General features: G+C 46.2%; 1 protein-coding gene across 1 annotated transcript in view; it reads left to right on the forward strand.

Annotated features, from left to right (window-relative positions):
* The window catches only part of KIF1B (kinesin family member 1B), a 231,392-nt gene that overhangs the window by 91,288 nt on the left and 116,534 nt on the right, over nt 1–23,570 (forward strand). Inside the window, 6 exon segments of the mRNA XM_029579260.1 lie at nt 321–396; nt 3,185–3,264; nt 3,353–3,459; nt 5,383–5,466; nt 5,571–5,751; nt 11,413–11,485. Coding sequence (XP_029435120.1) covers nt 321–396; nt 3,185–3,264; nt 3,353–3,459; nt 5,383–5,466; nt 5,571–5,751; nt 11,413–11,485 — 601 coding nt within the window.

The raw sequence follows: 23,570 nt of genomic DNA on the forward strand, positions 1-23,570 counted from the left end.
AACTTCACAGTGCATGCTGGGAGATGGGGACGGGGGACGGAAACCTCACAGTGCATGCTGGGAGACGGGGACGGGGGATGATGGGAATTGGAATGGTTGGGCACTTAGTGGGTTTAGCATTCTGGGTGTGGTGGGAGAAGACGCAGTAGCCCCCTGTTTCCTTCTTAATGCCCAGCTTTCCATCCCTTTTATGGAACAAGTGAGCTCTGTGTTCCTCTTGCATACCATAGCTTCTCTGTAATATTTGATCAGGTCTCTGCTGCTATGCCTGGCTCTGTGTCCTTCCTCTAATGTCTGCATTCTTTTATTTGTTGTTCTAGGGAGGCCTTGCTGGCTGAGATGGGAGTTGCTATTCGTGAAGATGGTGGAACACTTGGCGTTTTCTCTCCTAAAAGGGTAAAAAAGATGTTTTTAATGCTTTTTCCCTGTACGTACCCGGATCAGTCAGACAATGGGTTGAGCCTGCTGTCCAGCAGAGGGAGACAGAGAAAAACTGTGTTCATGTGCATTTTTTCCTCCCCTTTCTCAATCTTTCTCTGTAGATTCTCTCTTTGCGAGATTTGTTGAGTGACGTATTTTGCCCTTAGCAGTTTAGAGCTGTGGATTTATGAGCTGCTCTTTTGTGTGGAAGTTAACTTGCTTTTGCTCCTTTTGCCTTCATTTGTAGCTCATATCTTCTCCTGTCATTCTTTGAGACCTCTTGCTTATTTTTTCACATTACCTTGCTACATACTTGTGAATTTTAGAATCCATTTCTCCTAGTGCTTTTTGCATCATTTTTTAAACTTTTTATAAAATAATGAACATAATAGAACAGATGAACACAAATTAGTAGTTTATTCTTTCAAAAAGTTCATGGACCAGGGGGACATGCAATGAAGTTATTAAGTAGAACATTTAAAACAAATAGAAGAAATTAAGGATCTTAATTAACATTAGAAATATTCTAATGAATGTGAACAGATAAGCTACATATCCCATATCCCCTCCCTAAACCTAAAAGGAAAGAGGCAGCCACCATTAGAGCTTTTGTGAAGTGCCATCCTGTATTACTTATAAAAATAGAAACTTTGTTCCATGTAAACAGAACATTTAAATGGCAAATGGAGCTGTAACCTGGATACTCATTGCTAAAACTATATTCCTTCTGCTCTAATGCTAGGGAATATTAATCACATGACATTAATTTATGATACCTTTCTCTTTACTTACATATATTGAATAAGTATTTTAATATTTTTGGGAATATACATTTTCCCTCTGCACATTAGATTGCTAATACTAGGGAAGACGTACACTTTTATTTCTTTATTTAATTGCTTTATTTTCTGCTACTTCATAGCGGATTACATGCAGGTAGTGTAGGTAATTCCTTGTCCCCAGGGGGATTTATGGCTGTTTAAAGCCTGGTTTCCTTGCTCTAACCCTCATTCCACGCTTACTCTTTTATCAGGTTGAATAATAAATGTAACCAACAGTGTGCGCCTTTCAGGTCTGTGGCTTCTGCTCTAGACTGTTCCAAGAAGCCCATCCAGCTCCCTTTCTTCCAGGCTCAGCTTCCATCCTCCTCAGATACTTTCAGAGTATGCACCACATATCTTCTGAGAACATCCATGGCTATTCTGTTGGGTTCTTCTTCCTGTCAATGGTTTCTAGGACTTCTGTCTTCCTATGTAAGGTCAAGGAAGCTTTAGTATCCTGCACCAATGCCCCCTGCCCTTGCAGATCTGCCATTTTATTAGTTCCCGAGCAGAGCCTTGGATTCCAATTGTTTCAGTCTTAGGTCATTCCCACCTAAATGGCCTGATAAAGATATGTTAAGCTTACAGATGGCTAACAATATTCCTTAAAGGGGGTGATCTTTAACCAGACTAACGTGCTTTCAGCTTTTCCAGCCTTAGACAAAAGGCTTTCCTTAAACTGAAGTCTTTGGCTGTCTCAGTGAGGATATCGGTTGTGTGCACAGAGATCTGTGTTCAAACTCCAGACGCTCCCAAAATGCTTGGCATCTCCACCCGCTTCCTTCTGTTGCTAAGTCACATGGTGTTTGTGCCACTTTCGGGGGGGGGGGGGGGGTGTGATGGTAATGGGATTCTCATCTCTGAGCTGAGAGAAACATTTGCATTCAAGCAGAAAGAGATCCCTGCCCTTGCCCAAGGAATTCTTGAAAGAATCTGCACTACCAGGTCAAAGAATCTCAAACGTGTCCCTAGGTTACTGCCGAGGCAAACCGGACAATGGAAGATACCTCAGTGGCTTTCACTGTAAAATATATAGAATCAGGCAGGGAAAACACCCAGGAAATGAAAGGTAAGTGGAGATGGCTTAGCAATGTTGCCAATGTGTGGCCATCTTAATAATTTACTGTACTTGGGACAGAATGCAAAAACGGTGTCACGTGGTAAAAAACAGGCGAAGGTTCAGGATAAGTTTGGTAATCACAGCTGGAGAGGAACTGAATTCTGCACATTGGATGTAATATTTTCTCTTGGCTGCAGTTAACTGTATACTGTTAGCATCAGTGGGGGCTCTTCTGGTATTGCTTATCTCAGCCACTGGAAGCTCCAGCTTTATCCCATCCTTCCGATCTCACTCTTGCTCTGTAAATAGCTGCCATATTCTAGTTCAGTGCTGGATTTGAACAGCTCGCATTGTCACAGAATGCGCGTCATCAGGGTTTGAAGGAGAGAGCGCGTGTCTGTCCACCTGGGAGAGTAAGCCTGCTTCCAGTAATGTGCAGGACGTGAGAGGGCCTTCCCGGACAGCTCTGCTTGGCTGAGAGCCAGATGCTGCATGCTCTTTCCAATTCATGTTGTTATTTCTGGATCTAGGACCTTGTCTGATATAGCTTCCGTTTTTTTGTAATCCATACTTCCTGCCATCCTGTTGGGTAGATGTTCACCCCCAGACTATGTGACTTATTTGCAGATTGCAATGGGTGTTTTCTCCATAGAAGGTTGGTTTTCATTTTCTTCTGTAGGCCTCGTGTTGTCACCCTGTAGTTTAGAGTAAAACACATGGTACGTTTAGTTGTTTGTTGCTGAGAAATTTCAGTAGCTTTGAACCCTGTGGCAATGTAGATGTCATTTTTAGAAATTGTTCTTTATCTCCTTGTTCTGTGCTCTCCCCTCTGGACACCTCCTGGAAGTCCTGCTTGTAACTCTGTAGCCTGTTTCTGTTGCAGACACCACACCTTGTGAATCTTAATGAAGATCCTCTAATGTCCGAATGCCTACTCTACTATATCAAAGATGGCATCACCAGGTGGGTCCTGCCCGCCTGACGGCATGGCTACTAGGGAGCAGAAGGCATTGTCCTGGGCAATTTTTTTTACTTGATTCTTCTTTTGAAGGGTTGGCCAGGCTGATGCTGTGAGGCGACAAGATATTGTGCTGAGTGGGGCCCACATCAAAGAAGAACATTGTAACTTTAGGAGTGAGAGGAGTACGACTGGAGAAGGTGAGATTCATTTACTTATTTATTAGCTTTTATATATCGACATTCGTGGGTGCATCTTGCCGGATTACAATATAACTGAAGGAGGAAAATACAAAAAACCAGGGTGGGGGGAGGGGAGCAGAGAGGAAGAGAGAAGGGGTGAGAGAAGAAAGGGAAAGACAGGAAGAGGAGAAAAGGACCAGTACCTGATGGAAAACAGAAACATTGCAAATTATACACTCAGTGAGGGACTGTGGATAACCTTATATAAATTATACACGCCAAAAGGCACTATATACAATAATATACATTATCTTTAACTAGTACATACAGGAGACACTGTATATGACATTACAAGTTATACGTCAGAAAGGGACTGTGGATAACCTTATATAAATTATACACGCCAAAAGGCACTATATACAATAATATACATTATCTTTAACTAGTACATACAGGAGACACTGTATATGACATTACAAGTTATACGTCAGAAAGGGACTGTGGATAACCTTATATAAATTATACACGCCAAAAGGCACTATATACAATAATATACATTATCTTTAACTAGTACATACAGGAGACACTGTATATGACATTACAAGTTATACGTCAGAAAGGGACTGTGGATAACCTTATATAAATTATACACGCCAAAAGGCACTATATACAATAATATACATTATCTTTAACTAGTGCATACAGGAGACACTATATATGACATTACAAGTTATACGTCAGGAAGGGACTGTGGATAACCTTATATAAATTATACATGCCAAAAGGCACTATATACAATAATATACATTATCTTTAACTAGTACACAGGAGACACTATATATGACATTACAAGTTATACGTCAGGAAGGGACTGTGGATAACCTTATATAAATTATACACGCCAAAAGGCACTATATACAATAATATACATTATCTTTAACTAGTACATACAGGAGACACTATATATGACTTTACAAGTTATACGTCAGGAAGGGACTGTGGATAACCTTATATAAATTATACACGCCAAAAGGCACTATATACAATAATATACATTATCTTTAACTAGTACATACAGGAGACACTATATATGACATTACAAGTTATACGTCAGAAAGGGACTGTGGATAACCTTATATAAATTATACACGCCAAAAGGCACTATATACAATAATATACATTATCTTTAACTAGTACATACAGGAGACACTGTATATGACATTACAAGTTATACGTCAGAAAGGGACTGTGGATAACCTTATATAAATTATACACGCCAAAAGGCACTATATACAATAATATACATTATCTTTAACTAGTACATACAGGAGACACTATATTTGACATTACAAGTTATACGTCAGAAAGGGACTGTGGATAACCTTATATAAATTATACACGCCAAAAGGCACTATATACAATAATATACATTATCTTTAACTAGTACATACAGGAGACACTATATTTGACATTACAAGTTATACGTCAGAAAGGGACTGTGGATAACCTTATATAAATTATACACTCCAAAAGGCACTATATACAATAATATACATTATCTTTAACTAGTACATACAGGAGACACTATATATGACATTACAAGTTATACGTCAGAAAGGCAACTATGTATAGTCTAGCAGGGTTGCTATAGGGAAAGGTAGGGTTTAAGGACAGGGGAAGGGGGTATATAAGGAGGTGCAGACATGTGGGAGACAAATCAGATGGATTAACTCTTAGTGTACTGCAGTCCCAGTAGCAGAGCTCACCATTCTCCTGTGCTGGCAATGGGCAGTGCCTCTGAACATTATAATGGTGCATATTCTGGGACCCCTGCAGCGCAGAGCTGATTGTTAACACCATGCTTGGGATATTCATCTACCCCTGGGGGAGCTTTTCTCAGACAGCATTGTGAAATGAATGTCTTCTGGTACTTCTCTTTAGTGATCGTGACTCTGGAGCCCTGTGAAAGGTCAGAGACGTATGTTAACGGGAAGCGGGTGGTGCAGCCAGTTCAGCTTCGCTCAGGTAAGAGGCTTCAGATTTCTCTGCTAGTAATTTGTGCATGACCTGCTGCTCCCATAGGCATCTGCAGGAGCCAACAATGTGTTTTGCCCCCCATTCTCTTTCAGGAAATCGCATCATCATGGGTAAAAACCATGTTTTCCGCTTTAACCACCCTGAGCAAGCTCGAGCGGAGCGGGAGAAAACTCCATCTGCTGAGACCCCGTCAGAGCCTGTGGACTGGACATTTGCTCAGAGGGAGCTGCTGGAGAAGCAAGGCATTGATATGAAGCAGGAAATGGAGAAACGGTAAGGGATGAGGCATTTCCTGTTTTTTCCAAGGCTGTGGAATTCACTGAAACTCTGCATTTGCTGACTCTCGGGCCGATTCAGTAAAGTCCGCGGGAGAGCGGGCGAATGCGCGCGATTCAGTATTTAAATGAGGCCCGGTGGTAGAAACGGGCAAAAGGAGGCACTAGGGACACTAGCGCGTCCCTAGCGCCTCCTTTTGGCCCGGAGCGGCCGCTGTCAGCGGGTTTGACAGCCGATGCTCAATATTGCCAGCGTCGGTTCTCGAGCCCGCTGACAGCCACGGACTCGGAAACCGGACACCGGCAAAATTGAGCGTCCGGTTTTCGACCCGACAGCCGCAGGCCGACTTCAAATTTTTAAATTTTTTTTTACCCTTCGGGACCTCCGACTTAATATCGCTATGATATTAAGTCTGAGGGTGCACAGAAAAGCAGTTTTTCCTGTGCACTTTCCCGGTGCCCGAAGAAATTAAGGTAGGCGCTAATTTCTGAAAGCAAAATGTGGGGCTTGGCTGCACATTTTGTTTTCTGAATCGCGCGGGAATACCTAATAGCGCCCTCAACATGCATTTGCACGTTGAGGGCGCTATTAGGTTCGGCGGGTTGGACACGCGTTTTCGGCCCCTTACTGAATAAGGGGTAAGGGAAAACGCGCGTCCAATGGTGGGTTATCAGTGTGCTCCATCGGCGCACACTGTACTGTATCGGCCCATATGTAATGAGAACAAAGTAGAATATATCCTGCACATGAATCCATCTGCCATGAGAACAAGTTGTACAGCTAATCAGGCTGCTGATGCGATAAAATGTGCGGGAGAGCCGGCGCTCCAAGTTGAGTGCCAGCTCTCCCGACGCGCTCCCGGGCACCTCTCCTATACGCGCAATTTTGTATTCAAAATAGGCCGTGCGCTAATAGGGAGGCGCTGTCAGTGGGTCCAACAACCTACGCTTAATTTTACTGGCGTCTGTTTTCGAACCTGCTGACAGCCACAGGTTCGGAAAACGGATGCTGGCAAAATTGAGCGACTGTTTCTGAACCCGCTGACTGGTGGGCAGATTTTTTTTTTTGTATTTTCGGTGCCTCTGATATTGTATTTTTGGTGCCTCTGATATTGTATTTTCGGTGCCTCTGATATTGTATTTTTGGTGCCTCTGATATTGTATTTTTGGTGCCTATGATATTAAGTCGGAGGGTGTGCAGAAAAGCAGTTTTTTCTGCTTTTCTGTACACTTTTCCCTGTGCTTTGAAGTTAACTCCTGCCCTTGGCCAGGCATTAATTTCTGAGAGTAAAATGTGTGGCTTGGCTGCCCATTTTACTTTCCGTATTCCGGGGGAATAACTAATAGGCTCATCAACGTGCATTTGCATGTGATGAGCACTATTAATGTTGGGGGGGTTGGCCACGCTATTACCCCTTACAGTTTAAAACGCGCAACCAAACGGGGGCTAAACGTTGCGTAGCGTTCTGTATGTGGGACTTTTAACAGGGCCCTGGGATTGTCAATAATAATTTCAGCATTTGTAATCATTTTTATAGCGAAGGTGATTTGGCACCATTAGCGTTTGAGAAATGGTCTCCGACTCATCCGGGCTGCAGTGCGGCCTTCCTGTCTGCAGGAGCCCACAGGACCATAGCCTGAGTTGCACAGGCTTCTGTCTTAAAGACTTAGCACTGCCACGCCTCCTCCATTACTCTTTGCTGGGGTCACCCTAGTTCCTTGCCTTTGCTTTTGTTTGGTTTTCTGTTTATTGCTTCTTTTTCTTGTATGGTCCCTATTGTGGCCTTCCCATTCTGTGTGTTGCTCCATCTTGTGGCTGACTTGTATTGTATTGTGTTACCCTGAAAGTGGCCCTCTTATTGTGCCCTTCCCATTCTGTGTGGTGCTCCATCTTGTGGCTGACTTGTATTGTATTGTGTTACCCTGAAAGTGGCCCTCTTATTGTGCCCTTCCCATTCTGTGTGGTGCTCCATCTTGTGGCTGACTTGTATTGTATTGTGTTAACCTGAAAGTGGCCCTCTTATTGTGCCCTTCCCATTCTGTGTGGTGCTCCATCTTGTGGCTGACTTGTATTGTATTGTGTTACCCTGAAAGTGGCCCTCTTATTGTGCCCTTCCCATTCTGTGTGGTGCTCCATCTTGTGGCTGACTTGTATTGTATTGTGTTACCCTGAAAGTGGCCCTCTTATTGTGCCCTTCCCATTCTGTGTGGTGCTCCATCTTGTGGCTGACTTGTATTGTATTGTGTTACCCTGAAAGTGGCCCTATTATTGTGCCCTTCCCATTCTGTGTGGTGCTCCATCTTGTGGCTGACTTGTATTGTATTGTGTTACCCTGAAAGTGGCCCTCTTATTGTGCCCTTCCCATTCTGTGTGGTGCTCCATCTTGTGGCTGACTTGTATTGTATTGTGTTACCCTGAAAGTGGCCCTCTTATTGTGCCCTTCCCATTCTGTGTGGTGCTCCATCTTGTGGCTGACTTGTATTGTATTGTGTTACCCTGAAAGTGGCCCTATTATTGTGCCCTTCCCATTCTGTGTGGTGCTCCATCTTGTGGCTGACTTGTATTGTATTGTGTTACCCTGAAAGTGGCCCTCTTATTGTGCCCTTCCCATTCTGTGTGGTGCTCCATCTTGTGGCTGACTTGTATTGTATTGTGTTACCCTGAAAGTGGCCCTCTTATTGTGCCCTTCCCATTCTGTGTGGTGCTCCATCTTGTGGCTGACTTGTATTGTATTGTGTTACCCTGAAAGTGGCCCTCTTATTGTGCCCTTCCCATTCTGTGTGGTGCTCCATCTTGTGGCTGACTTGTATTGTATTGTGTTACCCTGAAAGTGGCCCTATTATTGTGCCCTTCCCATTCTGTGTGGTGCTCCATCTTGTGGCTGACTTGTATTATATTGTGTTACCCTGAAAGTGGCCCTCTTATTGTGCCCTTCCCATTCTGTGTGGTGCTCCATCTTGTGGCTGACTTGTATTGTATTGTGTTACCCTGAAAGTGGCCCTATTATTGTGGCCTTCCCATTCTGTGTGGTGCTCCATCTTGTGGCTGTCTTGTATTGTATTGTGTTACCCTGAAAGTGGCCCTCTTATTGTGCCCTTCCCATTCTGTGTGGTGCTCCATCTTGTGGCTGACTTGTATTGTATTGTGTTACCCTGAAAGTGGCCCTATTATTGTGCCCTTCCCATTCTGTGTGGTGCTCCATCTTGTGGCTGATTTGTATTGTATTGTGTTACCCTGAAAGTGGCCCTATTATTGTGCCCTTCCCATTCTGTGTGGTGCTCCATCTTGTGGCTGACTTGTATTGTATTGTGTTACCCTGAAAGTGGCCCTCTTATTGTGCCCTTCCCATTCTGTGTGGTGCTCCATCTTGTGGCTGACTTGTATTGTATTGTGTTACCCTGAAAGTGGCCCTCTTATTGTGGCCTTCCCATTCTGTGTGGTGCTCCATCTTGTGGCTGACTTGTATTGTATTGTGTTACCCTGAAAGTGGCCCTCTTATTGTGCCCTTCCCATTCTGTGTGGTGCTCCATCTTGTGGCTGACTTGTATTGTATTGTGTTACCCTGAAATTGGCCCTCTTATTGTGCCCTTCCCATTCTGTGTGGTGCTCCATCTTGTGGCTGACTTGTGTTACCCTGAAAGTGGCCCTCTTATTGTGCCCTTCCCATTCTGTGTGGTGCTCCATCTTGTGGCTGACTTGTATTGTATTGTGTTACCCTGAAAGTGGCCCTCTTATTGTGGCCTTCCCATTCTGTGTGGTGCTCCATCTTGTGGCTGACTTGTATTGTATTGTGTTACCCTGAAAGTGGCCCTCTTATTGTGCCCTTCCCATTCTGTGTGGTGCTCCATCTTGTGGCTGACTTGTATTGTATTGTGTTACCCTGAAAGTGGCCCTATTATTGTGCCCTTCCCATTCTGTGTGGTGCTCCATCTTGTGGCTGACTTGTATTGTATTGTGTTACCCTGAAAGTGGCCCTCTTATTGTGCCCTTCCCATTCTGTGTGGTGCTCCATCTTGTGGCTGACTTGTATTGTATTGTGTTACCCTGAAAGTGGCCCTCTTATTGTGCCCTTCCCATTCTGTGTGGTGCTCCATCTTGTGGCTGACTTGTGTTACCCTGAAAGTGGCCCTCTTATTGTGCCCTTCCCATTCTGTGTGGTGCTCCATCTTGTGGCTGACTTGTATTGTATTGTGTTACCCTGAAAGTGGCCCTCTTATTGTGCCCTTCCCATTCTGTGTGGTGCTCCATCTTGTGGCTGACTTGTATTGTATTGTGTTACCCTGAAAGTGGCCCTCTTATTGTGCCCTTCCCATTCTGTGTGGTGCTCCATCTTGTGGCTGACTTGTATTGTGTTACCCTGAAAGTGGCCCTCTTATTGTGCCCTTCCCATTCTGTGTGTTGCTCCATCTTGTGGCTGACTTGTATTGTATTGTGTTACCCTGAAATTGGCCCTCTTATTGTGCCCTTCCCATTCTGTGTGGTGCTCCATCTTGTGGCTGACTTGTATTGTATTGTGTTAACCTGAAAGTGGCCCTCTTATTGTGCCCTTCCCATTCTGTGTGGTGCTCCATCTTGTGGCTGACTTGTATTGTATTGTGTTACCCTGAAAGTGGCCCTCTTATTGTGCCCTTCCCATTCTGTGTGGTGCTCCATCTTGTGGCTGACTTGTATTGTATTGTGTTACCCTGAAAGTGGCCCTGTTATTGTGGCCTTCCCATTCTGTGTGGTGCTCCATCTTGTGGCTGACTTGTATTGTATTGTGTTACCCTGAAAGTGGCCCTCTTATTGTGCCCTTCCCATTCTGTGTGGTGCTCCATCTTGTGGCTGACTTGTATTGTATTGTGTTACCCTGAAAGTGGCCCTGTTATTGTGCCCTTCCCATTCTGTGTGGTGCTCCATCTTGTGGCTGACTTGTATTGTATTGTGTTACCCTGAAAGTGGCCCTCTTATTGTGCCCTTCCCATTCTGTGTGGTGCTCCATCTTGTGGCTGACTTGTATTGTATTGTGTTACCCTGAAAGTGGCCCTCTTATTGTGGCCTTTTCGTTCTGTCTGTTGTTAGCTTGCCTGTCCCAAGGTTCACTCCCTGGTCCCTGTTTTTGTGGACATTTTTCAGTGCCCTGCCAATGTGGGTGCTCTTTTGTACCCTATGAGCACCTTCCACCTAAGAGCTGAGGGGGAAGTGGCCGGTGTAGGGCAAAGATCTTGTGTGGCACCGCCCATTAGTTCAGTGCTGCTCCTGACAGTTATTTAGAAAATGAAATGTTTGTGTAAAGCAGGGATGGGCAAACCCTTCGGCCCAAGGTATTGAGGGGGAGACATGAGGAGAGTCCTTCCCAGAGGCTGCTGCATAGGCCCCAGAGGTGCAATAGGCCAGCGGCAACATCCTTTCTGGCACAAAGGAGTACAAGTTTGTAGTTGCAGTCCTGGGACCTGACCCCTCTTCAGGCCAGATGTGGCCTGTGGCGCTGGTTTGTCCACCTATGGCCTAGACGGACAGGAGAGAGTAATTCTCGCATCAGTCCAGGCTCCTGGGTTTTGTCCTCCCACCAGCAGATGGAGACAGAGAAGTTTGACCGACTCTGCCCTATATCCTGAGGGAACAAGGACCTGCCTATATGTGTAATTTATTTAGTGCTCTGTGTTTCTTTCTCTTCAGTTTGCAGGAAATGGAAATTTTATACAAGAAGGAGAAGGAGGAAGCAGATCTTCTCTTAGAACAGCAGAGACTGGTAAGCATTTCTCTTTCAAACAGATGGACGTGTTAGTTAAGGTTGGAACAGCTACCCTTATTTACTCTAGTGTTGCACTTTATTTGTTTGGGCTATGACAAGAGTGAATGCCTGGATTTCCCTTGCCTCAGCAAATAACTTGTAAGCTCATAACATCTCAACAGATAGTGTCTGCAGTTCAGGCATCAGACTTAGGCTATTCTTATGGAGTCAGTGATTTGAAGCAGACAGAAAAGGCTCTGTGATTGGCAGGGAGAAGCAGGACTGTGCAGTATGCAGCACCTGGAGGCTCCTGAGCTCGCTCTTAAATAGTTACATGGAAAAATAACAAGTGTCTCCCTGAGCAGCTCACAGCTGCTGATGCCCCTCAATAGCAAAAATTGACATTGAAGCAAAGCATCAGTAATTAATCTGTATAGATTCTGTATACTATCCCTAAGAATATTTATACCTCTATTCCTGCACTCCCTGCTCTGTTCATGTGTCCACTCCTGCTGGGAAGCTGCCCTTGACGTCTTTCTGTCTCTATCAATCACTGTACAGGGACTTTTTCTATTACCCGCATCGCTGCAAAATCCAGCACTCTTTGCACCTGTTTTCAAAGTACTTTCAAAATTGCCCAAGGAAAGAGTATGCACAGAGATTTGTACCTGTTTTTTCTGCATTTCTCTTTTCCGACCAGTTTGGAAAAGCCAAAATTCCGCCCGTAATTTTCTCCCTGACCTAATCCCGTATCAGGAGCGCTGCCACTCCGTGTGGGTAGCAGTGTGTGCTTTCTGGGACGCCGACAGCGGGCTTCAGCAGAGTTTGCAATTAGGTGCATATTTTTTAATTTGCACATAGGTTTTCTTGAAAAAGTACCTGCACAAAGTTTAAATCTGTTTGTATACTTTTCCTGAGGTAAATGTCTAAGTAAATAAACAAGTGAAAATTAGTGCAGAGTCTATGGATAAAAGGTACTGGAGATTTATCACTCGTTGGCCAGTCGTTCCCTGTGTGCATTTTGGAAGGTTTCTAAATGTTTTTTAAACTGACCCTTTTGTGCTCTGCCAGAATTGATAGTGCTGCATGCTTGATCACTTCTTTGCATGGAGTCTGAATTACATGTGTGTCTCTGCATTACTGGGGCTTATAGAACCTGGCCTTCTCCCAGAGTACTTGTGTATGTTTAACAATCTCAATTATTTTACTACAGAAATACTACTTTTGTTTATAACATATCTATCCAAATGTTAAGAGTTCACTTTGTGTCCAGCTACAGAAAGAATGCACATAAAGATCCTCGGCCAATTTTCCAAAACTGCCCAAGTGCCTTAGCTGGTCACATTTTGGCTGGCTAAGTTGAGCTGATTTTCAACTGAATTTAGCCAGCTGAAAATCAGCTCAAATCTAAGAACTAAAAGTAGCTTCCTAAAATTAGCCGGCTGATACTCAGCGCTAGCCGGTTAGGTCTTCTACCACCCACCCGAAGCAAAAGTGAGGTGAGAAGCTGATAACCTCCCTCCCCTTAAAAAGATCCAAATGAACCAGGAGGATACTGACTTCCGAGCTTAGGGAATTGAGTGGAGAAAGCAGCTGTAGATATTAACATTGGGGTGAAGCAGGGGGACCATTGGGGTGCCAAACGTAGACCTGTTTTTGCAGCACCTAGAAATTGCTGGCCAAGTTAGAAGTCTAGCTCTTAAAATCAGTGCTAGCCGCTTAATGCTGTCCCTGGCCTACATTCTAGGAATCTAAATTTAGGGTTCTAGTGAAAATAAGTTGCTAATTTACACATTTAGCCGTAGTTATTTTCAAAGGTGACAGTTTAGATGCCTAAGCCCTTTGAAAATTGACCCCACTGTGATAAAAGAGTCTATAGGAGAGGATGTGGTGTGTTGTCTGCAAGTTGGGTAATCCCGCATGCCATATATAGTTCACTAGGTCTTGCTTATGCATTTTGGGAAGAAGAGTTCGTCTGCTCCAGCTGAACACTTGGTACTTCCACCCCCACTCACCCATGCATGGGGAACATTTCAGGAGGGGCCTATTAGTCTAAGGAATTTCTTTTGCATTCATTTGCTGTAAAGCATGGGTTAATTTATATTTAGGGCTTCTGGTTTTAGGTTTTAACCCAAATCCACCTGATGGGGCAAAAATAGATGTTTATTAGATAAATAGCAGAAAAACACCACTTTCCCTAGTACTCTCACCCCTTTTGCCTACACTGAATCCTCTGCTTTGTTTTTGTGCTTTTTCCATGCTAATGACTTCTCAACTGCACAAATGTATGCATTTGATTCAACCGGAGTAGGTGACCAACAATAGTACCTGTGCCATGAAAATACCGATTTTCCTAGTGTGTAGCCAGATGGACTCAGGACCAATGGGTTTGTGCTCCCTGCCAGCAGATGGGGATGGAGTCAGGTTTCAAAGCTGACGTCACCCTAGATACATCCCTGCAGTGACCTCAGCCCTTCAGTATTTCTCCATCTCCAGCAGATGGTGGACGTACCTCTCCCTATGGGGATTGATGTACTTTGTGGAAGGAGAAATTCTGCTTTCTAAATTGGAGAAAAGATTGAGCCCCACTTTCCTGTGGTGATACCTAAAGGTCCCTCCCCCAGTTGAGAATTCCTGAGGTGATTTTTGAGATCCCTCAGAGGTGCGTCTTGGTCCGGTTCCCGGTGTGGACTTTGCTGCTTAAGCAGCTGAAAGGCAGCGGGTGCAGGAAGCCGAGCTCGACGGTGACAGCCAAAGCCCTCTCCCCCTGCACCCAGAGACCGTCTCTGTACTCAGCCGGTAAGCGCTGAGCTCAGGTAAGTTTAAAAAAAAAAAAGAGAGAAGATTTACCTCTTGATTCAGAGCCGTTTGGAGGGGTTTTCTGTAAGACTTCCTCCGGTCTCCTTGCTCGGTGCGCTGTACCAACGTCGTTCCCGATCCCGTTGGGGTAAGGGAAGTGGGCGTTCGAGTGGGTTGAGCGGTCCCCGGTGGACTAGACTTGGTCGGCACACCACGTGGTAGGCTGCGGCGGTGCCATTTGCACGTGTCTTTGTGCATGCCATATTGCCCTCCATACACAGGCAGTATGCGCAGTTCGTCTGCTCTGCGCGCGCGCTGCACGCATAACATCGCACGTGTACATATGTGCACAGCCTACTAAGCACAGAAAACAGGTAAAGCCGAGTGTACGGGGTGTGTGTGCGCCTCGCCAGCCTAGGCGCCCAGAATCTTTGCGCATAAAGTTTTAAGTGTGAGCTGACAGGACGCACTGTTATCGCCACCAATGGCTTCAGTAGCCAAGAAAGATAAGCGCCCTGCTGTCTGCGCTGCATGTCATATTAGGCCTTCACAGTCTGACCTGGATTCCAACTTATGTCAGCCCTGTGAGGAAGCCCAGGGAGAGTTGACCTCCCCGGACTTTGCTAAACCCAGTTTTTCCCATTCAGTGGATGAGTTAGCCACAGCGTTAACTAGAATGTCCTAGCGTGTATCCAGATGGACTCGGGACTAATGGGTCGTGCTCCCCTGCCAGCAGATGGAGACGGAGTCAGGTTTCAAAGCTGACAATCCCTGTACGTACCTGGATCAGTCCAGACCGTGGGTTGAGCCTCCTGTCCAGCAGGTGGAGACAGACTAAAACGGAAAGGGTATCTTATATGAGGACAGAGCCTACCCTGCAGCCCTTCAGTATTTGTCTGTCTCCAGCAGATGCTGGCAGCTCACCCTGCGGTTCCCTGTTAGCTTGCCCTTCCCCTTCGGGGTTCCTTCTTTGCTTCTTTTCTCTGGGGGCAAGCTCAAGCAAGTATTGATTGAAGTTATTTCTCTGTAAAAAAAAATAAAAAATACTGGTTTTAATTTCTGTCGTTTTGTTTGACTGTGTCAGGGAGACAGCCCTGTCTCCCTCACTCTTGGGGTTCCTAGGGGGGCTTTGCCCCTTGACTTGCTCAGCCTAGGTTCCCTTCCCAGTGACCTCCTTATTAGGGCGATACTGGTGGTGCCAGTCACTCCCCCTCAGCCTTCTGCCTTGCTCCGGGACGTGCATATTCAGGGAAGTGCATTCCCCTGTAACTCTGCTGTAAAAAAAAAAAAAAAAGAACAGTAAGAGAAGACAAATAGTAAATTTGTATTTTTTCTGTGAACGTTCAGTGGCAGTAAGGTTTTGGCTCTTAGGGAGGGAGCGGGGTTCGATCTCCTGCTCCTCTCCTCTGGGACTCCCCTATCAGCTGTTTTTTTGTTTCCCTCGAGGCTGTGCTGATTCTCTTATGCCGCGTTCTAATTTGTGCTTAGCCTGTGGAGAGCCGGCCTCCAGGCTCTCCAGAGATGGGGTGTGCTCCCGATGCCTCCCGGGTGGGGAGGGTTCTCTGCGGCGACGCAGAAAACTCAAGCCTGGGGACGGGCTTCATGACGCATGGCCAGGCCGTTCCCGACCCGGCAAACCGCGGGAACAGCGCCCATTTTGGGTTTTTCTCCCGATGCAAATTCTGCCTCTCAGGAGGCAGAGGAGCTGGATTTGCCGGTTTTACCCCCCAATTTGAGCCCAGTGCGCTCTCAGGGGGATGCCCTGGACCCCCCTCGACTCCCTTGCCCCCCCTCTCCCTGCGGGAAAATAGTCTCGGGCCCGATTTACTTCGGATTTTGTGCTCCTTTTGCACAAATCATATCTAGCTAGCCTGCAGGAGGAGGAGGACCCCCTGCTTCCCCCCCCTCCGAAACTCCCTCAGATGCCCGTGCCTCCGGTCTCCTTGCTCGGTACACCGTACTGCCGTTGTTCCCGATCCTGTTGGGGCATAGGAAAGTGGACTTATGAGCGGGTTGAGCAGCCCCCCAGTGGGCTAAGCCCCACTTTAAGCTTGGTCGGCACACTGCAAGGTAGGCCGCGGCAGTGATATTTTGTATGCATCTCGTATTGCCCACCATAGGACGTTGGTACGCACAGTGTGTCGGCTCTGCGCATGTGTCATGTGCATAACATCATGCACGTCCTTAAGCGCATTTCCAGTACCCTGGATCTGAGTACCCATGTAACTGGGTCATCCATGGGAGAGGGAAATTCAGCAGCACCTACCCTAGTACACCCTGGGCTAGGCATGGACCCAGCTGCCTTCTCTTGGGTGGAATTTTTCCAGGGCCTTCAAGCCTTCGTACAGGCGCAGTCTACAACCTCACTTGCCCCTGTCCGGATGGAACCTCAGCCGGTAAGCCCTCCCTCTCCCAGTCCTATCGGCAGATATTGAGGCATGCCTCGCATCACCAAGGGTATCCCTGGTAGGGACCCAGATGGCACTGACGAATAGGAGGATACGGATTCCTTGGAAGATGGGGAAATTTCCCCTGGCTTAGAACCGTATTGGACCATGTTATGGTTTTTCCATAGAGATTAATTGCTGGCCCTGGTTTCCCAGACTCTGAAGATGCTGGGAGTTTCTGGGGCAGACTCTATGACGGAACCAAAGAAGAATCCCATTCTGATTTCCCTACGGAAAGCCTCTTGCTACTTTCCAGTACTGGAAGTCATCCAGGAGTTGATTGACCTGGAATGGGTTCCCCCAGAAGCAAGTTTTAAAGGGGGACGAGTGTTAGAAGTTCTATACCCACTGGATCCAGCAGTGAGAGAGCGTTTGCATTTCCCTAAAGTGGATGCGCTGGACTGCGCTGTCTCTAAGCGAACTACCCCAATGGAGGGAGGCGCAGCCTTAAAGGATGCGCACGATTGATGGATGGAGTCCATCCTTAAACAGGCCTTTGACAGTAGCAATGACCTTACAGATTGCTTCTTGTTGTGCCCTGGTAGCTCATTTGTGCCTACTCCTCTCTCAGGTGCTGGATGACTCAGGGGGAATTCCAGATCAGTTATGGAACCCGCTGCCGCCCTTTTAGGTGACGAGGGCTCAGAACTAGTCCATATTTTGGCCAGAGGCGTGGTCTCAGTGGTGGCAGCCAGAAGACAGCTATGGCTGCGGAATTCATCAGCAGACGTGTCCTCCAAGGCAAATCATACAAAGATGCCCTTTAAAGGATCACTCCTTTTCGGAAGCGAATATTAAAAGCTGGTCAGTAAATGGGGTGAAACTCCAGTTCCCCGGCTACCAGAAGATAAGAGAAAGAAGTTACAGCGCCCCTCACCCATGAGGAGGTCAATCCAGGGGCTCTCAATGCTTTCTCCCCTACAGAAACTCGACATTTCAGCAGTCTTGGCCCTTGGGAGGTCTCAGTCTCTTCATAGTAGACAGGCCAAGAGAGGGGCAGACATGGGTTCAGGTTCGTTCCAAACACCCCCCCCCCCCATTAAATTTTGCTGACTAACCCTCGGAGCGAGGAGAAAGGGGTTTGACTGACTACCAGCGGTGGGTTGAGATCACTTCGGACAAATGGGTACTGGAGGTTATACGAGAAGGATATGCGCTGGACTTTCACAGCAGTGCTTGGGACATATTCATGATGTCTCTTGTCACTCCCAGCACAAGGAGCAAGCAATGGAGACTACTCTTTTAAGGCTCCTCAGGATGAGGGCTACAATCCCAGTACCTGCACCCCAGGTACTTGGGTACGATGAAATAGATTCCATCTATTTCATCGTACCCAAGAAGGAAGTTTCCTTTTGCCCCATCCTGGACCTTAAAAGCATCAACTGAGATCTACGAGTGAATCGTTTCTGCATGGAATTCCTATGCTCTGTGATAATGGCCGTACAATCGGGAGAGTTCTTAAACCTCCCTGGACCTATTCGAGGCCTACCTACATATTCCAATCCATCAAGAACACCAATGTTTCCTATGCTTTGTGGTACTGGATCACCATTATCCATTCCGGGCACTGCCCTTTGGCCTAGCTACCAGCCCCAGAGCATTTTCCAAGATTATGGTGGTCGTAGTGGCAGCATTGAGAAAAGAGGGAATCCTGGTGCACTTGTACTTGGTTGACTGGTTGATCTGGGCCAAATCCGTGGAAGAGAATCTCAGGATGACCAACAGGGTGACCTCCTTGCTTTAGGAACTTGGCTGGGTTGTAAACCTGGACAAAAACAGTCTCAAGCCCTCCCAGTCCTTGGAATATCTGGGAGTCTGGTTCAACACCATGCAGGGCAAGGTCTTCCTTTTGACCATGCGGATAAGGAAGTTGATGTCCCAGATGCGTCAGTTGATGAGCATGATACACTTGATTGTGTGGAGCTATCTCCAAGCAACCCTGGAAGTAGTGCCGTGGGCAGGGGCACACATACGACCACTTCAACGCTCACTACTGTCATGTTGGAACCCGCAGTCTCAAGACTATTTGATTCGCCTCCAATTACCAATGGGAGTATGCTCTTGGCTCCAGTGGTGGCTGCAGGAAGCTCCCAGAACTGGCTGGTTCTCACAACAGACGCGAACCTCTGGGGCTGGGGAGCTCACTGTCAAGAACGGATGGCCCAGGGACGTTGGACCAAGGAAGAGGCCCTCTGGAACATGAACCGCCTGGAAGCTCGGGCAGTCAGATTGGCGTGTCTACAATTCAGCCACAGACTCCAGGGTCAAGCGGTTCGCGTAATGTTTGACAACGCAATAACAGTAGCCTACGTCAACTGCCAGGGTGGAACCAAGAGCCAGCAGGTGTCACAGGAGATAGATCTCCTTATGGAATGGACGCAAATACATCTTCAGATGATCTCAGCCTCCCACATCACAGGGAAAGAACGTCAAAGCAGACTTTTTAAGCAGGGAGTCTGGATCAAGGAGAGTGGGTGTTGTCGGCCAAATACTTTCAGCTGATAGTAGATCGCTGGAGTCTCCCGTCCATCGACCTCCTGGCCACATCTCACAATGCGAAGGTTCCCTGATTCTTCAGTTGCAGAAAAGACATCTGTGGGCCCTGGGGATCAACGCTCTCATTCAGACCTGGCTGGAAGAAGAGTTGCTATACGCTTTCCCTCTGTGACCCCTGCTGGGCAGGATCATTCGCAGAATCGAGCGCCACAGGGGATTAGTCCTAGTAGTCGCTCCAGATTGGCTCAGGCGTCCATGGTATGCGGACATGCAGAGACTCCTGATGGAGACCCCCCTGTACTTCCCACCGCACAGGGGCCTGCTTCAGCAGGGACCGGTCCTTCACGAGGATCCAACTTAATTCTGTCTTGCGGTCTGGCACTTGAGAGGGCTCGCCCAATGAAGTGAGGATATGCAGCTGCAGTAATTGCCACCTTACTCTGCACTCGGAAGTTCTCTACGTCCCTAGCGTATGTGCAGGTCTGGATAGTATTTGAGGCCTGGTGTGAGGAATGTGGTGTCCCCCCTTGGGCGGTCAGAATCCCACTAATTCTCAAATTTTTGCAGGACGGCTTGAGTAAAGGTTTGACCCTTAACTCCTTGAAGGTCCAAGTAGCGGCTCTCTCCTGTTTCAGGGGCGAGGTGAACGGAAGCCGCCTGTCGGCTCATTCAGACGTGGCCCATTTTGTGAAAGAGGTGAAGCACCTCAGGCCACCTCTATGGTGGAATCTTAATCTAGTATTGGAATTTTTGTCAGGGCCTTCCTTCTGGCTGCTGCTCAGTCTTTGCTTGCATTTATTAACCTTGAAAACCGTGTTCCTGGTGGATATATGCTCGGGACGTCGCATCGCTGAACTGCAGGCATTGTCATGTCAGGAAACTTTCCTCTGGATGACTCCAAGAGCATTACAGCTTCATATCATTCTATCCTTCTTGCCCAAGATAGTTTTGGAGTTTCATTTGAATCAGTCCATTTTGTTGACATCCCTGGATAAGCATAAGGACGCAGAAGAATACTGCCTCCTCTGTCATTTGAATGTCAATAGACTTTTGATGTTGTATCTGGATGTTTCAGAACTGGCCTGTTTGTCCTTCACGGTGGAAGGAAGCAGGGCGAATCAGCTTTGTGGGATACAATAGCTTGCTGGATTAAGGAGGTAGTCATGGGAGCTTCTGTGGAGGCAGGAAAGCCATTGACTTCTCAGGTTAAAGCTCATTCCACTAGGACTCAGGCGGTCTCATAGGCAGAAGCTAGGCTACTGTCTCCCATCGATATCTGCCGAGCAGTGACGTGGTCCTCCTTGCACACCTTCTACAGGTTCTATCGCCTGGACATACGGGCCAGAAAGGACACAGTCTCTGCAAAGGTGGTGTTAACTGGACTGCAGGCAGCCTCCCTCCCCGATCGGGAGTAGCTTTTGTACATCCCATTGGTCCTGAGTCCATCTGGCTACACGCTCGGAAATGGAGAAATTACTTACCTGATTAATTTTGTTTTCCTTAGTGTAGACAGATGGACTCAGCATCCCGCCCACAGCTGTCCAAGAATGGTGCCAAGGATTCGCCCGTGGAGTAGATACCGATTCTAAGAGATTATGGGTAAACTGTCATCCAGTCCCTATATCAGGGCATCTATATTCTTACTGGGTTTCAGTATTTATGATTGGTTGAGTACAGTTACGGTTATCCGTTTTTTATCATATTTCAATCAAGTTTTCAATAGTATGTTCATGGTGGCTTTTGAAGAGAATACTGAATGGCTGAGGTCACTGCAGGGCTGTATCTAGGGTGACGTCAGCTTTGAAACCTGACTCTGTCTCCATCTGCTGGCAGGGGAGCATAACCCATTGGTCCTGAGTCCATCTGTCTACACTAAGGAAAATGAAATTATCAGGTACGTAATTTCCCCATTTTGTTACCCCCAAAGGACCCCTAATTAGGTGGAAAATAGGTACCTAAATTTACAATTTATAAATACCTAAAATCAGACGCCCTATGTAGAATAAAATGAATGAATATTCCACCACTGCAGCATTATGAGATGGTCAGCTGCTGGTAGGACCCTTCTGAAAGGTCGTCTAGGCCCAGTTTTCTCCTAGACAGTTTCTGGAATGAAGGAAATCCACCATTTGGATTCTGAATCAGTATGTTACTGTAAACATACACTAAAAGTGGTAATCTTTCCTTCACCAAACACTTTTTAGCACCCTTTTTTCTAACTTAGAACAGAGCCAGAAGAAATCGAGAGGTAGGATAAAGTGGCAAGTCTGAGAGTCCTGGGGTCACAGTGTGCACAAGTTGTCATGGATAGACATGGGGTATAGACCCTTTCCTCCTTGAGAACAAAAATCATAGGCAAAGACTAGGAACTTCATTAGTTTGGAGAAGGTTGAAAAAGAGAAGGTGCAGAGCAGCATTAGGGGAGCTGGTCTATGGTGAGATACTCCTGTGGGTGGAGCATTGTGGAAACAGACCTGGGATCGATAGGGCAGTGATGGGAAAATGCAAATATCTTTTCTTGGAACTGAAGGTATGTGATTGATGCACATATTCACTAAATTCACTGATGACACATTAACTGATATTGTGTGCTACAGAACCTGTGCACCTCTTGACTTTCCAGAAAAGGAGGTGGTGGTTCCTGGAAAGCAGCATGATTTGAATACCTGGCACTGCTCTATGATGAAAGACTCTCCTGGTCTGGCATCACTCATACAAAATGGGCAATGTGTGTGTGTGTGGGAGGGGGGAGAAACTGTTTTGGACTGGTTGGTTGTTTAAATGTTCTGTATTAATGTGTTAAAAACTCAATAAAAATATTACCAAAAAAAAAACCAAGGACTAGAGGACACTTAATGAAGTTAGTAAGTAGCACATTCAGAGAAAATTATTTTTCACTCAGCGCTCAATTAAGCTCTGGAATTCATTGCCAGAGGATGCGGTAAAGGCAACGGCAATGTTAGCATAGCTGGGTTTAAAAAAAAGTTTGGACAAGTTCCTGGGGAAGTCGTCCATAAAAGTTTATGAAGGAATAGCCAATACATATCACTGCGCAGTATCAGCATGGGATGTATGTACTGTTGGAAGTAAGGTCCTGGGTTTGGGCCGTCAGAGTGAGATCTGTTTTCCTTGCCACACTTTGCAGTAGTAGGTCACCTTCGCTGATGAATGGGTTGAGAAGTGGTAAGTCCTGCTATACATGGAAGAAGTTTGAAATAATGGAGCCGTGGGCGATTTTTAAATGTAAAAGATGAGAGGAAGGAAGTGTTGCTACTTTTGAAAGATGTTTAAAAGTTTAGTAGCAAACTGAATGGTGCTTAGGCAGCATTTTCTGAGCTGATGACAGCTGAGCAGCAGGCTTTAGTAACCCTTTTCTATCATCGTAACACCTTGAACTCTCTAACATCACTCTCTCCTGCTGTCCTCTTAATGTTTCTCCTTTTCTTCAGCTACTCTGTAGTGAAATGGATTCTAAAGTCTGGAGTCCCAGCATTTACTAACCAGCGTTTAACCTTCCACACCAGCCTCTCGCATGAAGGGGTTTGCTGGGAGCAGAAGCAGTCAAGGCAAACTGCAGCTTTCTTGCATGGTCTCCGTGGCATGTAAACCGGCGTGATGTGCTCGCACGAACACCGGTATATTAAAAGCTGTTAAATAAATAAATAAATGTCTGGGTGCAGCGTCTACCTCTAGCTGTTGGGTAGTTTTGCATTCATAATGTTTTATTTTTTAATTTGCTAGGGAGGAAAGAAAATTGTTTGTAAGAATTGATAGCTAAGGGGACAACCACTTTTCAGGGCTTAAATATTTTAAACAGTTTTAATAAAACCTATCTGCTTTTTTATGTCCTATAGCTCATAGTAAGATATATTCCTTTCTTGTTTATTTGCATTTTTGACAAGATTTTTTCTGTTTGAATTTTGGTTATTTTGGGGCCATTTTGATTGTTTTCTCTTCAAAGGATGCAGACTCTGATAGCGGTGATGATTCGGAGAAGCGGTCGTGTGAGGAGAGCTGGCGCTTGATCACCTCCCTGAGAGAAAAGTTGCCTCCCAGCAAGGTGCAAACCATAGTAAAGAAGTGTGGCCTACCCAGCAGTGGAAAGAAGCGAGAGCCCATCAAAGTGTACCAGATCCCTCAGCGCAGGCGCCTGAGCAGAGACTCCAAATGGGTCACCATCTCTGACCTGAAGATCCAAGCAGTGAAGGAAATTTGCTATGAAGTGGCCCTGAATGACTTTTGCCACACCAGGCAGGAGATTGAAGCCCTGGCTATTGTTAAAATGAAAGAGTTGTGTGCCATGTACGGGAAGAAAGATCCCAATGAGCGTGATTCTTGGCGGGCTGTGGCAAGGGATGTTT

Source organism: Rhinatrema bivittatum, chromosome 15 (assembly GCF_901001135.1).
Source record: "Rhinatrema bivittatum chromosome 15, aRhiBiv1.1, whole genome shotgun sequence".
Lineage (NCBI taxonomy): Eukaryota > Metazoa > Chordata > Amphibia > Gymnophiona > Rhinatrematidae > Rhinatrema > Rhinatrema bivittatum.